This window comes from Lucilia cuprina, chromosome 4 (assembly GCF_022045245.1).
Source record: "Lucilia cuprina isolate Lc7/37 chromosome 4, ASM2204524v1, whole genome shotgun sequence".
Lineage (NCBI taxonomy): Eukaryota > Metazoa > Arthropoda > Insecta > Diptera > Calliphoridae > Lucilia > Lucilia cuprina.
In genome coordinates, this window is record NC_060952.1 from 61,606,907 (window position 1) to 61,625,186 (window position 18,280).

An 18,280-nucleotide genomic window follows, 5' to 3' on the forward strand; every position below is an offset into this window, starting at 1 on the left:
AAAATCGGATTAACCGTTTAGAAGTTACTGAATTATTTCCCTCTTTTTTTCCTATACCACTGTGGATTGTAAATCTCTTCAAAATTCAGTATTCAGTAAGATTTGCATTACCAGTATTTTTACTGTTTACTGATACTTAAAATATAATTATTTATTAAAAATTTATAAACGTTAGGAGATAACGTGTAAAATTATACATGTTAATTTTAACTTCGATAAAAGTACTACCAATTCAAAAATAAAAATACAAATATATAAAAATAAAATTTTAATTAAAAAAATAAACAAAATTTTTCAAGAAATTGCAAATAATTTCAAAATTTTGCTGAATTTTTCTGTAAGGTGATGTTCGTTTTGGTGCTTAATTTAAGTGTTAACATTAAATGATAAGATTAAATTGCAACCATAAAATATTAAATGTAGATCATGATGTTATAAATGGTTTGTAGAATTATATAATGTTTAAAACTGGACACATGTGTAGAAATGATCATATCGTAAAGACTGGTCATACAATTTCCCAATTTTTTTTGCTAGTATAAGGTTCAGCATGTCCTATTTGAAATTTTTTGTGTTCTGATGCTATCATTTAATGTTAACATTCAAAGTTAGCAACAAAACGAACAAAACCTTACAGAAAAACATCAGCTAAATTTTTCAATTATTAGCAATTTATTGAAAATTTTTGCTTATTTTTTTTATTTTTATTATTTGACATCCCATATTTGTATTTGGTAGCACTTTTATCGTAGTTAAAATTAACTAACGTTTATAAATTTTTAATTTATATGAAATTACCTTTGAACGTAAATAACAAATTACAAATGAGATGACAATATTTGCAGTTGAAAAATTAAACTTCTGTTTTAAAATCTAGACCGTTTGTCAGAAAATATCAGATTTACATTCATTTATTTATTTACAATTTATTTAGTTAGAAAAATCATACTTATTTAGAATACATAGTAATTATTTGTCAATCATATTTTGTTGAATTAATATGATTGTTTTTAAATATAAAGTAAGTTCTATATGAAATATTTTTGAATATAAGAAGTAAAAATAATAAAAAAACATTTTTTTTTTTTGGGTATTATATTTATTTCAAGGCAGGAAAATTTAAAAAGAATAGAATTTGTGCTCAAACAACTCATTCGGTATCTAGAAACAGCACATTAATAATATTTTGTTTTAAATAAAAATAAATAACAAAAATAAAATAAACTATGATGATAAAAGGATGGGGCAGTAAACTGGCTAATGGACGTTTACTGGAAATTCTTGGAGGTCAAAATGCTGAGCTGGACGTAGAAAAATGGGAAACAGGAAAGAAGAACCTGAGGGAACTTTATTTGTAATAAGTATCGACCATAAATCCATTGCTAGTCTTGTCAAGGATAATGGTAGGGCTTATTTCGCCTCTAAAGCTGTCATATACAAAATTGGGAAGGTGCCGATTGGAAGGGCTGTTAAAACAAGCCTCGAAAAGGACACTCATAAACTTAAGACCACAGCATCAGTATCCATTACTGATAACGGTGAGGAGTCAAATCCTAAAATCGAGGAATTTACCATTAACTCGTCAGAAGAAAGTGTAGTTGCCCTTACCAAAGTTGGGAAGGCGCCGATTGAAAGGGCTGTCAAACCCGGCCCCGACAAGGACACTAAAACACCTAGGACAGTACCCAAACCATCATTAGCAAATACTGGCAATGTTGAGGAGTCCTAAAATCCTAAAAGCGAGGAGGAAATCACTCACCCGCCAGAAGACAGAACTCCAGAATTGGGAACGTGTCTATTAAAAATAATGCTATTCCTATGCTGATAAGGACACCGCAGAGCCATCAACAGTACCCACTGCATTAATAACCACTTCAGGCATTTTATTTTATTACACATAACTAAGTTTTAAACATAATTATTTACTTTTCTATTATAAATCACATACAATTTTCATATCATACAATCAGGCACTGCTGACGTCACTAAGCTTAAAAGAACTTTTTTAAGAGAGCCATGTCGCCATCTGTGTTTATTTCTTTATGCTATGTCGCTGCGAGATGCACGATATAACTATCAGGAAAAAGGTATTTCGCAGTATACCACAGGGTGGCATTTTATCACCTTTACTCTGGGTTACCACGATTAATAGCCTCCTAAGAACCCTAACCGAGAAAGGACTTAGACCTGTCTGCTATGCAGATGGTGTCGAAATACTTTTTAAGGGAAATGATCCAAATTACTTGTGTAGAAGAGTTAAGGAGGATCTGAATACGGCCTTGAACTGGGCTCAACCGAGAGGCCCCAATGTTAACCCGGCGAAGACGGAAATCTGTCTTTTCACAAGAACGACAAAAATTTCTCAAAATGAGCAAGTCTGAGGTTGGAATGATGCTACGTATTCTGAGTGGACACACAGGATTACGTGCACATCTATACAAAATTGCACGTGCGGATTCAGACGAATGTAGAGCATGTGGAGAGGACAGTGAAACTCTGGAGCACTTTCTTTGCTACTGTCAGGCATTCGTCGAAGTTAGATCCAAGTATCTTGGAAATTATGTTTTTCCGGAAATAACATTCCTATCCAATACTGATTGGAATATTCTTAGGAATTTCGTCCAGGAAACTGAGGTTTTGAACATGGAAAAATAATACATTCAGTGAATAATTTTTTTTATGAATTGGAGCGCATAACAGGCCCGATAGTAGTTTCTCTATGTGGAAAATTGCTTGAACAATATACATTGTATGGCAATTCCCCACTTTTGTGTGCTGAGTTTGCGTTTTTCTTAATGTCAAAGGGCTTGACACATTTTTTTGTTCATTGCTTTTCAACCACCGGACAGACAACATGTGCAAAATTAATAAAAGAAATTGAAATAAAAAAAGTTTAAGAATTGAAATTGAATAAAAACAAAATAACCAGAAATACAACATAAATAAAATAAAATAAGGGTGGCTTTTTGGCAACACAACAACAAGTGTTTGTGTGTGTACAAGTTATTGGCCCTAACCAGACGCAATTGAAAAACAGCTGCCGGTGATAGTTTGTCAACAACCAGCACCTAGGAACCAGCTCAGCAATTAAGAGGTAACAACCGGGATTCCCGATTTGTACCCAAAAAAGTTTAAAACCTTTTTTCAAAGATATTTGGAATTTTACATAAAATACGTATAATTTTTGAAACATATTGCTAGTATTTATTAAACCAGCTCATTCACCCTAATCGGAATCACTCTGATTTGTGATTCATTGTGATTTTCAGGTTTTCTTGTGTCAATTTTCGTCTAAATTTGCAGCTCAAATAGAATCAGTCTTCTTACTCGTTTTTTCAACTTAGAGACACAGAATGTGCATACTTTTTGGATCTATGACCAAAGTTTCGATCTGTTAAAAACGAAATGAATAAAGCAATTTACATTCGTTTTGCATAAATCAAAAATAAAATACGCTTGTATTTGTAAATTTATTAAAAATGTGGCTCAAAAGACAAAATAAAAATTTTTTTAAGCAAATCCCGGGATTTATTTTGAAAAATCCCGGTTTTCGGGATATCCTAATCCTAAAAAATTAAAAGAAATAGTTGCTGCGAGAAATTCCAGAGACTCGGATTATGTTTTTGGCTTAAAAAACAATTTATGGAAAATTGAAGAATTTATTTTAAATTAAGAAACAAGACAAAGTCTGTAATCAGAAGGGTTCGTAAGGGAACGGATGTTGATGGAGCTGAGTGCATTAGAATATGGCGTAAGTTATTATCCGTGATAGACCACAATATGATAAATCTGAAAATATAGCTGCGAGGCTTTTAAGTAACAAAACTTTGATAATGACAACAATTTTAACATTAATGATCTTGAATAACAGGATATGAACTTAATCTTGCTATTAATTCAATTATATCTAATGCTATTGGTTATGACAAAATATCTATTAAAAATATATAAAATTTATAAAAACTATTTTTCCGCTAATCTCTTCTGTTTTACTTTATATTATTAATACGATTTTTACGACATCTTTTAAAGCCGTGATACGCGGTTGTCAGATCTTACAACGTTGTCAGTAAAATGCTCACAAAAATGTCTAAGAATCGTCCGAATTTACATTTTTTTTGCAATGTTGTTACAAAAAGCATTACAATAATTACAAGACAAAGTTTGTAAGTTGACACTGTTATTATATATTTTCTGCAGATTTTACTGCCAACGTTGTAAGATCTAACAACCGTGTATACATAGTTGGGAATAATAGTACCTATTCCTATATTAACAATTTTACCCCCATGTTAAAAATAGTGGAAAATTTTATGAAAGATCAAATTTTATTACAAACTCGAAGACCCCTACATCCAAATTAATATGCATATCGCAAAAATTACAACACATCTCTTCTTATTTCTGTGACAGATTCTATACGACGTAAACTTAATGCTCACTCTTATTAGAATGGTATCCTTAGATCTAACGAAGGCATTCGATCGTGTTACTCACAAAATTTTTATAAATATCTTTATGAAAAATATTTTTTTCTACTTCTGCGTGTAAATTACTTAATAGCCAAATTGATATCCTATACATATGCTATTATGTCACCGTTCCTTTATTATAAAATTTGTCGAATTTTGAATAATTTACATAATGCACTAAGTCTGTTTACGTATTCAAATTATACTTTTAGAATTTCTCCGATCAACTTAGTATTTTTCCTATTATTTATCCAATTTTTCACTTTTCCATCGATTTACCATCTTTTCCTTAGTTTTCAAAATATAAATGTTACAGTTATTTAAGTAAAAAAACATTTTAAAGCTTCCTATTTCGTAATGAAAAACTGGATAAATTATGCTAAGTTTAATAGCATGTTCTCGATATCTTTGTTCTTTTCAAATTAATTAAAGAAAAGCAGAAACATGAAAGTTTTTGTATTAATTTTTATTAAAATTAGCACAACTCATTAGTGCCGGTCTACTGGTAAGCTTCTTATACCTACCATCAAAAAAGATGTGTGTATATTGATTTTGTAATTCCGTTTGTAACACATCGAAAAGTATATATATTCTGGGTACTTATTAAATTCTAAAGCGATCTAGCCAAGTCCGAACGAAAGAACATCTCTACCAAATTTTATGAGGATCGGTCCATAATTGATCCTAAAAAAAATTAAAAGCAAATTATTCGATATAAACATGTTTTATATAAACGAAAATCGGTCTAAAAAAATTATGAAAATGGTCAATAATTCACCCTACCTGAGTAATATCACCCTGATAATTATAGTAGAGCATTCCTTTTACGGCATACGGTTTAATGGTGAGTATATTACAAAATGTTTGATTTCTGTGTGGGAGAGAAAGAGAAAACAAGCACAAAATGAAAAATTTCATAAAAAAGTTTACGATTAATAGGCTCTCCAAAGCAATGAAATTTAAAAATCATATAGCAAACTAATTTGTTTTTTGATAAAATACAAATTTGTCCAATTCACAATCGGGGTTGTACGGTTGTATCGTAGTAAGTCGTAATTTTTTTATTATTGATTTGTTTTTGTTTCAAAAAAATTTGTTTGAAAAATTTTTATGACATACAAGGCTACAACGATACGACATCGATTGTGAATTGGACAATTGTTTTTAAAAAAACACACTATTGTAAAAGATAAAATAGGGTTCGGTACATGTGAAACCTTTTTTCTTATTTCTTTATTTGATTCTACCTCTATGTTTAATAATCTACTGAACTTTTTATTTTAGGAAATGCAAACCACCACAACCAATACTCAAAGAGGAACTTCAAAGGCAAAAATAACAGTCAGTGACAATTTTAGACAACAGTTGCAATCATTAATTGATGTATTACAAAATACAAAACCTTGGTAAGTGTATTATAATGTTTATATTAGACTGACCACAAAAAGTCGATGTTGGAATCTTGTTCGTCGCTCAACGTTTAAAAAAATCTATTTTTTTGGCCAAAAATTTAACATGTGAAGCTATCAGGTCTATTCTGAATAAAAAATTCCCGGGCTGTTTGTTCCCTCTTTTATACATAAAGCATGCAAAAGCGAATAAACTCCATGGGAAAGCCAAAAGAAAGCTTTTTGGCTTTCTTTTTTTAGTATATCGTCTAGTGTTTATAAAAAACCTACTTTTGAAGAATCCGGTTTTTCGGTTAACCGAAAATTTACTAAATATGAAAAAAAATAAAAACCATTTTTTTGAAATTCTGATCATAGTACAATATGTAAAAAATATGTAATAAAACCCGTTTTTTCGGATAACCGGTTATAAACATTAGTTGCGTCGATTAGTTTTATGTTTGACCCTTCCTTTCAAAGCTATTACATTTAAAGTTTTTGAAATTTTGAGTACCATTTCAAAAAAATTGGAAATATTATATTTGTCACAAATTATACTGAATTCAGGATTTTCTGTCGCTGATAGAAAGCTGATGACCATCAAAAATCATGTTCAGTACATCAATACGCATCGATTGGAAGGTTTTTCGTATTAAAACTTATTTTTTCAAACCGGTTCCGAGACATAAAAATCAGATAACCCGGTTAACTGAAAATCGATGTTTTCAATGAACCGGTTCACGAAAAACCGAAATATGCAATAAAAACCGGTTAACTGTTGCGTCGAATAGTTTTGTGTTTGTCCCTTTCCTTCGAAGCTATTACATTCTCCCTTTTGTTGCCGAATACCCCCGAGTAGCATGATATCCATTTGATGTAAAACTTTCCTCGGGGAAAGCATTCAGTTAAAGCTTTATTATAATTCAATATCGGTATAATTGCCTTCTGGCACACAGTGGGGCAGAATGGAAATTTTTTGGAAATAAATCTGGCATTTCTAAACGGCTGATCCGATCAGGATAAAATTTGGCGAGAGCGTAGCCAAGGAGTATTCGAGTTTAAGTTTTGAAGATAACCACCGCAGATGTCCCAGGGACGGAGCTGTGGGGGCTCAAAGTAAAGTACCTACGTCATGTACAAAGATTTTTATATTTTCTGAAAGCGCTCGACGAGATCTTGAAAAACCATGCTTGGACATACTACTTATCTCTTATAATATCCGAGTTATAGGCATTTAAATATTTAGTGATACAAAATTTACCAAAAATATACGTTTTTTAATTTAAAAATTCAAAAAATTTTAGATTTTTGCCGTTTTTTCCCAAAATGTGTCTTAACTCTTTTATTAATAAAATAAAATTTTCTTTAAGAACATATAACAATTTTATAGTTTTCTAAAAGGTATCTTTACGCAGAACGCTTTGGCGTAAAAAACTTGTCCTATTTTTTGAAAATGTTGCCACAGCGTCCTTCCGAATATGACCTATTTTTATCAAAACTTCAACTTTGGGCGACATGTTCTAAAATCCCAAAGCTGGGATCAGAAAACTGAAAGCAGTTTTGGAAACCTCAATATGTTTTCTATTTACTCCAAAAGTATTTTCCCAGCCCTGAAAGAAATGTGGACCTATGGGCAAAAATGTAAAAAATCCCATTTTTGGGATTTTCATTCCTATTTTTGGGAATTGCGGGATGCCCTTTGACCTTTTTAATTTTCTTTTTGCATTTTCTTATTTGAAATGACAAATTTAACAAGCGTTGAAGATTTCATTGAGTTTTGTTCATAAATAAAAATTTTGTCATATATTACATATTTGTTAAATTTCTAAAACTATGATTTATATCAAAATTTTAATAAGATCGCAGATAGCTACAACAATTTAGTCCATATTTATCCCTTAAATTTTTTTAGTTAGATATGGAAATTCTCGACCCTTTACAAAAAATTTCAAGGCAATATCTCAATTACATTCAAAAATATGTTCATTTAAACCTGTATCCTTTAATTTCATATTTTAGTATTAAATATGACAGAACATGTTTAAATCTTATATTTACCTATTTTCTATTTGTTTGCTTATCCTTATAATTGAAAGGTCCTATTATGCTTAAATTTTCAGAAATTTATAACTATTTTTTACCTAATTTTTTTCGACAGATCATTTCGTTCTGTTTCGTTTATGATCATGTAGGTAAAAATATACAGGTAATGATAATTTCGATTCATTCACTAATAAGAAATATCAATGACTGAATTACAGGTTATAGTAATATAGTCCTAAATGTTAATAGGTAGACAGTTCGTAATTTTTTACTTTGGAATACCTGTAATTTTTTACCTTCTTTGCTATCGGAGGTCCCCTTGTCTGTGTATAATTTTTGACTTCTGAGGCTTTCTTAGACAAAGAATGAGAGTCGCCCGTGAGGTCGATATATTGTGCCATTAATCCATGGTCTTGCACATCTATATACCATCGGCTTTTTCGCCAGTGCATTGACGTCACCTTTAACTGTTGCTAAAATTTGCTGAACTTGTATTGGCAGTTGGCAGACATAAAGATTTCAAAATTTCAGCGTGAAGTTTATTGCCGGATAATTCTTTAATTTACATAGTAGAACAGCAGGCTAATTCCCTTCTATAGCCAAATTGTCGAAAAATCGTTTAAAACGGCTATCGTCAGATTCACAAAACTCGTCAATATATATGGTTTCTGTGCATACTTTCGGATCGGGTTTAAAAAAATTTTGTGTTGTCGTTTGTATTTACTGTGGCGCTTTCGTTAGTGTGAGAGTAAAAGACGTTCTTATTATTTAATATAAACTTAAGTTTTATTGTTCTTTCCTTCAATTGTGTCAATGTATTATTAAGTTTAATGGCGTTGCCATATCATAAACAGGTGTGTGTACACACTACACACTTATAAGTAAGTAACTTAGTTCAATCTCAACTTATTTGAAATTTTTTAGATTCAAAAGTGAGAGCTAAGGCTTTTAAAATTATATATGTATACGATGGATCGAATGAAATGATATGTGTAAATTTTCATCATCCTACTTAACATATTTTATATTCACCATTAAAAAAGATGGGAGGGTGTATTGTATTTGTCATTCCGTTTGCAACAAATCGCTCCGCCTGCCTGTTCGTTGAAAACACGATAGGACGAGCTAGAAATTTTAAATTTTTAACAAATACTTTTTTGTTTGGTATTGAAAATGGGAAATATCTGTCTACGATTTAACCTAGCATCCTTATAAGGTTCCCTTCAGAAAATGACTATAACGCAGATAACTGGCTTCTAAAAGCATGACAATGAAATTCGAAATGTAAAAATTTTTAAGGAACTGAAATGTTTTTGTAAAATGCTATGAGGGTTGGTTACTAATTGATCCTACCTCCCATATAAAGATCTCATCAGAAAATTACTTTATGTTGGTATTTTGAATTGATTGTTTCCCTGGTTTGTGTATGAATATTACCCTTGTATCCCGCGTTAAATATAAGCATCATACTTATGTAAAGGGACGATCGGTGGAAACCACTTTAAAATAAATTGTCCACTACATAGGTGAATCCTTCGAAAGCTTATTGTATACACTGGCGGTATGCATTGACAGCGAAGGCGCCTTCAATAACGTGCACTCTGATACTCTTATCCGTAACTGGATCTGCTACATGCTAAGGAACATATGGATAAGGTGCGAGATGTACGATATAACAATTAGGAAGAAGGTATTTCGCATTATAACACGGGGTGTCGTTTTGTCACCTACACGGATGGCTCTGAATTGGAGGACAAAGTTAGCTTGGGGTTCCATAATGAAGACAAAGAAACTGTATACCTCCGTTTACCTAATCATAATACAAGCTTCCAGGCGGAAATCCGACAGTCAGTAGGCAATTAGAGCGATATCAGGTGATATAATTAATTCTAAGGCAGTATTAGATGTAAGAAAGCTTTAACTGAAAACTCTCCCAGAAATAAGGTTTACATCATATGGGTTCCAGGCCACTCGGAAGTAGTCGGCAACGAAAGGGCAAATGTAATAGCTTTATAGGTGAAGTAGCTCGAGGTAAAAATAATATTTAACTAGATTGGAATATAAAGATTTTAATTATATTGTATTGATAAAAGTGTAAGAAGACATTTTACAAAACACAATTCATAAAAGATATTCGTGGTATTTTTTGGAGACTGTTTTTTGGCGAACTGTCCAAAAGCCGTTATAGGATATGTCATCAATGTATACTGGCAAATACCAACAGGAATCCGCTGTTACAAGAACATTTCTAAATAGGAGGGGTTCTATATTGAGACAATAAAACAGAAATATATCACCGTTTACCTAATCATGACACAAGCTTCCAGGCGAAAGTCCGAGCAATAACAGACAGCGTAAATAAGATTGGAATAAATAAGGCGCCCACAGCTCTTAATTTAATATTTACAGACTGCCACACAGTGGGGCAGAATGGAAATTTTTTGGAAATAAATCTGGCATTTCTAAACGGCTGATCCGATCGGGCGTGAGCGTAGCCAAGGAGTATTCAAGTTTAAGTTTTGAAGATGAACCCCGCAGATGTCCCAGGGACGGAGCTGTGGCGGCTCAAAGTAGGGTACCTACGACATGTAAAATTTTTAAACTCGTGCCATTTTTTTGTTTTTCACCCAAATACAAAGATTTTTATATTTTCTGAAAGCGCTCGACGAGATCTTGAAAAACCATGCTTGGACATACTACTTATCTCTTATAATATCCGAGTTATAGGCATTTAAAAATTTAGTGATACAAAATTTACCATACCTTGGTCCGCCTTTTTTTGAATACCGGGCGTAATTTTGGACCAAATGGACTCAATTTTTTCTTGTTAGTTAGACAACAAAATTTCCAATAATATACGTTTTTAATTTAAAAATTCAAAAAATTTTAGATATTTGCCGTTTTTTTGCTCAAAATGTGTCTTAACTCTTTTATTAATAAAATAAAATTTTCTTTAAGAACATATAACAATTTTATAGTTTTCTAAACGGAATCTTTACGCAGAACGCTTTGGCGTAAAAAACTTGTCCTATTTTTTGAAACTGTTGCCACTGCGTCCTTCCGAATATGACCTATTTTTTTATCAAAACTTCAATTTTGGGCGACATGTTCTAAAATCCCAAAGCTGGGATCAGAAAACTGAAAGCAGTTATGGTTAAAATCGGTCCATTATTTCGACTAGCTCCCATACAACCGTACCCCCCAAATAGAGCCTTTTGACTTATATTTATTTTAAATGATCTATTATGTTAACAAAAGTCGACAAATCTTAGTTTTATAGAACTTTAAATGACACTACCGATTTTTGTAATAATCGGGCTTCATTTGATCCTATCCCCCATACAAACTCCCTTTCAGAAAATGACTTAAAGGTAAAAATTCACTTACAGACACTTATAACACTTTTAAATTCTACATAAATATTATTGAAGAAGACTTAACTCCCCTACCAACATTTTTAAGGATAGGGCCATATTTTTCCCTACTCCCCTTTGGGCCCTCTTAAAAAAATCTCTTTTTTTTACAAAAAAAAGTAAAGATATTCCGAAATAAAGTTAAAAAAACAAACCAAATGCTTTATATTTTTAAATAATCCCCATTTTTAACATACATACTGACTGGTGTAGGGTATCATATGGTCGGCTACGCCCGACTATACATTCATACTTGTTTTCTATGTAAAAGCCAATATACCTAGCCAAAAACTAATATTTTTAAAAATTGTTCAACTTTTGTAGCTGTCGTACTCACCTCCTATTCAGGACACATTAAGGAGATATATACCATACTTTGTATAATTACATCAGCTAACTAGTGTTTTCATAATTTTTGTATTTTATTAAGGAGCGCCAGCGCCCTGTCAAAAAAAAAAACTGTAAAAATTCAAAATTTCAACAACCAAGTTTTAATACGTTTAGTCATGTCACACGTACTAACATGTAAAGAATTTATCTCTTATGTCTTTAGTTAGTACAATAACAAATAGTGTACAAAAGTTTAAAGCTATATACAAAATAGGTGAAAAAGTTAATGACCTACTTTTTTTAATTTTAGAAACCCGATATTGTCGAAAATTAATGGTCTTGTGTATATAATCCTTTAAAAAAGTATTTGCCATTTTATTCTTACCGAAGTTATTAACAATTGAGCTCAGTTTCAAAGGAATTGAAACACTTTGATAATTGCTCATAAATTAATATATCTCGACTAATTTAAAAAATTATAAAAACTTTTTAGGCCTATAAAAACCGGAGAATTTCTTAACATGTCTGTAGTAAAAAGAAGACTAGTAAAAAGCTCTTAAAATCTGCTGAATTAGAGCACTTGATGAGTTCCGAAAACATATCGTTTTATATAAGATATGAATTGAGTTTCAATCATTTAGAAAACATTTGATTTAAAGTCAAATATTTAGCAAAATTTAAATTTCTAGTATTATTTATAAATGTCAATCAATATAAAAATGAGTACAACTTCCGGCTCCACTCCGAAATAAGGTAATTTGCAAAACACCTTCATCTAATTCCATTACTCTATAATTTTAATAGCCGTTTTTTCAAGAACATATAGTTGATTCATATTTGAGAACAATGTAAATATGTGACAAACATTATACAGTGCTTCAATGGTATCATTTGAATATGATATCATCCATCATCATACCCAGCACACCTCTCATTCATACGACACATTCATTATAGGTAAACGGGTGGGGTGAGGCCCGCCGTATCTCACATTCATCCCGTACCATATACAATACAAATAATTTCCAACGCTTATTCCCACAGCCACTCCTCTGTGGGGTATCTGTAGTTTCGGCAACAGCACCGAACGTATTCCGAAATATTGACTTTACCTTACATCAGTCTTTTAACCGCCTGAGCCTAAAGGCCCGATTCGGGGGGTACGGTTGTATGGGGTTAGGAGAAATAATGGACCAATTTTAACCATTTTCAATAGCGTTCGTCCTTGAACCAAAAAAGTGTATGTGCAAATTTCATAAAATTATCTTGAAAATTGCGACCTGTAGCGTGCGCACAAGGTTTACATGGACACACACACACAGACGGACGGACAGACGGACATAGCTAAATCGACTCAGATTCTGAGGCGATTGGTATACTTTAAAGTGGGTCTAGGACCAATATTTTTGGATGTTACAAACTTCAGCACAAACGCATAATACCCTCCCCACTATAGTGGTGTAGGGTATAAAAATAGAAATATATATAACTTTTTTAGAGTAATTATGAAAAAATAGATTTCATAAATTATAAAAAAATTAAATTTAACAATCATTTTCTTCATCTGAAGCATTCATAAGTAGAATGTGATTTTTTCTTTGTTAAATTTACTTATAAATATTGATACTTTGTTACTGTCAAATTGGGCCTGACGATTCTTGTCGACTAGCTCAGGACTCCCAGTAGGTTCCAACCAGAATGTCAGGATACTAACCATAGCACAAAACTTGAAAATCTATGAATTCTACTCAAAACAAAAAATCAAACCACGTACGATATTTGAGACAGATGTTGGTCTCATCTGTCCAACCTTGTCGTAGAAATCCTCAGTTCTTTTACAGCTACGACCCTAAACCCACATGACCGAATACTACTTCCGCTTACCTGGTCATCATTGCCAATATCTTCAATAAATTAAGCCATCATAGTGAGTGCTATCTTTTACATTCAGGACATTATTTATTATTTATTAACTAATAAAGGAAATTAAGTAAAATAAGAATACCTTTACAATATCTACTCTCTATATTTATATCTATATATATTCACTCTTAAATCCTATTTTATTCAGTTTTTTTTTATTTAAATACTTTATTTGGCCGTTACTTTTTCTTTAAGACTTATTTCCTTTTAAAGCAATATCTATTCGTATAAATATATCCCTGTTTTAAAATTTGTTAAGTTTCTTTTGGTAGGGCTCAAGCTACTACTCTTATTTATTAAATCTCTAGATTGTACTAAACTATCTTCTCTCGCCTAAAGGAGCTCCCTGAGGTTTTAGAACTTTGTCCTGTCACTTTACAGGTTAATACTAAACAATATTTTGTTGCCTCGCTTAAGCTCTATAAGAATTTCGTTTTTTACTATTTTTTTCTATTTTTTATCTTTAAGAATTTCAGGAGATATATTTATATTATGTTATATTGATAATTTTCTATTCCTTTTTTATACATTACTAGCTATACCCAGTGTGCTTCGCTACCCTCATCGTAATGGAAAAAATAAATATCATTATTGTAAATGTATATATATCTGCAATATCAAAAATTCGTCTTTTAGAGAACTCTTTAAGTTTGATTTTATGATTTTAGTCTCAATATTACAGAAAATTAGAAAAAACAGTTGAAGAACGAAAAAGTACCAGACAGTGCCTTTTTATATATTTTCATTAAATCAGGATGACGCATGTTTAATTTTCAACCCAAACCAAAAAAATCGCATAAAGATTTTTATACAATCAGGAAGCTACATGTCCAATTTAATGTTTTTAGGTTCAATATTATAGAAAATTCGAAAAGTATTAGTAAAAGAACAAAAAAGTACCAGAGTATGCTTTTTCAATTTTCGTTCAATTGGGATGCTGCGTGTTTAATTTTATGTTTATATATTCAATATTTTAGAAAGATCTAAAAGTACCAGTGAAGTACGAAAAAGTACCAAAGGACCTATTTTATTTAATTTCATGTTCCTAAGTTCAATATTATAGAAAATTCAAAAAGTACCAGAAAATATTCCAGTTTAAATTTTCATTCACTCAAGTCCCTGATTGCTTTTATGGATTCTAAATAACTCCGGGCTCCACATGTTTAATTTCATGTTTCTTGGATCAATATTATAAAAAACACAAAAAGTACCTTTTGAAGAAAGAAAAGGTATCAAAAAGTCCCCTTTATATGTTCTCACTTAATCCAGGCTCTACATACTTAATTTTATGTTTCTAGGTTCAATATTATAAAAAATTCAAAAAGTACCTTTTGATGAACGAAAAGTCCCATTTTATAGATTTTCATTTACTCCGGGCTCTACATGCTTAATTTCATGTTTCTAGGTTAAATTTTATAGAACTCAAAAAGTACCTTTTGTAGAACGAAACAGTACCAAAAAGTCTCCTTTTATAGATTCTCATTTACTCCGGGCTCTACATGCTTAATTTCATGTTTCTAGGTTCAATATTATACAAAAATTTTATAGAACTCAAAAAGTACCTTTTGTAAAACGAAACAGTACCAAAAAGTCTCCTTTTATAGATTCTCATTTACTCCGGGCTCTACATGCTTAATTTTATGTTTCTAGGTTCAATATTATACAAAAATCCAAAAAGTACCTTTTGAAGAACGCTTATTCCCACAGCCACTCCTCTGTGGGGTATCTGTAGTTTCGGCAACAGCACCGAACGTATTCCGAAATATTGACTTTACCTTACATCAGTCTTTTAACCGCCACCTACTTTTCCAGAGAATTTGGGTTAAAACCACAGCCACTACGTAGATCCCGAAGGAACCTCAACCAACTGACCAGCCAGGACATATTCCTGCGGGCAACTGGCCACCCGTAGTACCAGATTTTGCGGTGCTCAATCTATGCAAGGACTAAGACAGGCAGTAGACTGTAACCAAATTTTTAGTTCCGGCCAGACTAGAGGTATTGGCCACCTCTTTATACCCCGGGATTGCAATAACACCAAAGTGGAGACTTCACCAAGGTTACATGCCCCCGGTGGGTATATATAAGTTTGTCATTCCGTTTGTAATTTCTATAATATAATTTTCCGACCCTTTAAAGTATATATATTCTGGATCCTTATAGATAGAGGAGTCTATTAAGCCACGTCCGTCTGTCTGTATGTTTGTTGAAAACAGTTTTTAGGGGTCCCCAGATATCGGCGAGATCCGAATCTTTAATAATTCTGTTAGGCATGCTTTCGGGGAGATATGAGTAAAAATCCAATACAACCTCTTAAATATTTGTAAAAAATTTAGATTTTTTATTCATGCTCAGAGATTGCAAAAAACAAAATACATGAGCCTGGCTTAAGTAAGAAGCAATAAAAGGGAACTTTTTGGTATTTTTTCGTTTTTCAAAAGGTATATTCTATAATATTGAACCTAGGAATATGAAACTAAGCGTGTAGATTTCATTTTCGTTTTTCAAAAGGTACTTGAGTTTTCTTTAATACTCAAGAAGTACTTAGAACTTAGAAACATGAAATGATGAATGTAGAGTCCGGATAAGACGAGAATACATCAAATGGAATTTTTTGTTGTATTTTAAAGGGTACTTTTATTATTGAATATTTAATATTGAATCTAGAAATATTAAATTAAGTATGTAGAGAACCCATGAAAGGGAACATTTTGTTTTTTTTTTCCTTTTTCAAAATGTACTTTTTGAATATTATATAACATTGAATCTAGGAATATGAATTAAGTATGTTGATTCGGAATTAAGTGGAACACAAAAGGTAGTTTTTTCGGTACTTTTTCGTTATTGAAATGGTACTTTTTGAGTTTTTTATAATAATGAACCCAGAATCATGAAATTAAGTTTTTAGAGTCTCCCTATTTTAGGGAGGGAACCTTGTATGAGAGCTATGACCAAATATGGACCGATCGAAAAAGTTTTTTTTATCAATTTCATTTATGAAAAACTTTAATTTGTAAAATTTTGTAAAGATATTTGCGGGAATATGTGTATTTGTATGAGAGGTATAGAAATTGCCAACCGATTTTCAACCAGTGTCGAGGTCTTACGGATAAACAAGAGTGTGGTTTACATGGAATTATATTGCAAAGTTTTTGTGAAACTTAAATTAGAATGTGCAAAAAAGCGTAAATTTTCGAAGATTTTTTTTAATTTTGGTCCATAACTTTTCTCTATGTGAACCGATTTTTCTAATTTTCAGTACCAAATCGCCTACTGCAATAGTGAATCCGAATATCACTAATTTATTCGGATTCGTTTTTTACGTACAGACGAAAAATATATATAAATTTCTTAGTGTTATACACGGTATGACAAAGTTATATATACCTTCTATCACCACTGAGGGTGGGTATAAAAAAAGTAACATTAAGTTCACTTTTGTGTGTTCTCACCTATATATTATACCCTTCTTACAAAGGTGGAGGTTATAATAATACAAACTATTTTCTTACTCTTCTTATTCTCTTGGGATCAAATTTGCTATTGTTTGATGAGTATAAGTATTTGTATTTTTAAAAACTCAGAAGTAATGGAAATTTACTATTTTTGGCACAACCTTGAAAAAAATATTTTTTTAAATTACATTTTTTGATAATTTTTTTCTTCGATCTTTAGTTTCATTCAAGCTGTTGATTTACTCGCGAGTCACGCGTAGTCTTCATTATGCAATCATGAGCAAAATACTACTACGGTGTTGTGTACCTTAGCCTCCTTGGTAGATAATGCTATGTACAGCATGTCATTGGCAAAATCATAGGGGTGAAAGAGAAGAAGATACTCGGAGAGAGCTTTAAGCTACATCAGCCTTTATATATAGATGCGTGCTCCGACTCAGAATCCTCAAATGATAATAACAACACCATTATAGCAAATCCCATACCTCACTGAAGAACATTAAAAAACTCTATTTGTTATTGGTATCAACAAATATTCCATGGCTAGTCTTGCCAAGAATAAAGATATCATTAAATTTTTGCACACTAATTTGTTTGACTTTTTATACCCTTCACCTTCGTGAGAAAATCTCTTGTCAATGTTTACCAGCAATGAATACGAAAGTGTTTTTGTTTTTCTCTTGCTTGTATCAATGACTATATATATACCCTTGGTTTGGATGCTGTTGGCGTCATTGCGTAGTTATTTTTGTTTTTCTGTGTTTTTCGTTATGTATGTTTAGATGTCTGTTGGTTTAGATGCCTTGTGTATTTTGTGTTTTATTTCGTTTAGCGCTGATGTTGTTCTTTTTGTTTAGCTTTTGATGTAATAATAATGTAGTCGGGAAAAATTTTAAAATTTATAAAAGATGTTTAAAATACACTATGGTGAAGTGTATATAAGATTCGGCACAGCCGAATATAGCACTCTTACTTGTTAATGTTAATACAGTTATTTATTGAATTTAAAAAAGAAATTTACTATTATTTTATTAGAAAAGGAATGTTTTCAGAAGTTTAAAATTTATTTTAAATTGAATAGATAGTAAAATACTTTTAATAAAAACTCAATTAAAGAAAAAAAATTAAAAAAATTTGCATGTTTTTTTTATTTTAGATATGGCAACAAAATAATATTTATTTATTTTATTAAAATAGAAAACATTGTCCTTTGGATTACATTTAAATTGAAAAGAAATTGAAACATTACTTTAAAT

At 31.4% G+C, this 18,280-nt stretch overlaps 1 protein-coding gene across 2 annotated transcripts in view; it reads left to right on the forward strand.

Moving 5' to 3' along the window:
- The window catches only part of LOC111688377 (myosin-I heavy chain), a 1,083,699-nt gene that overhangs the window by 151,955 nt on the left and 913,464 nt on the right, over positions 1-18,280 (forward strand). For both annotated transcript variants that reach the window (XM_046950624.1, XM_046950625.1), the window contains one exon: positions 5,757-5,878. In XM_046950624.1, coding sequence (XP_046806580.1) covers positions 5,757-5,878 — 122 coding nt within the window. The remainder of the gene's footprint in view (positions 1-5,756; positions 5,879-18,280) is intronic.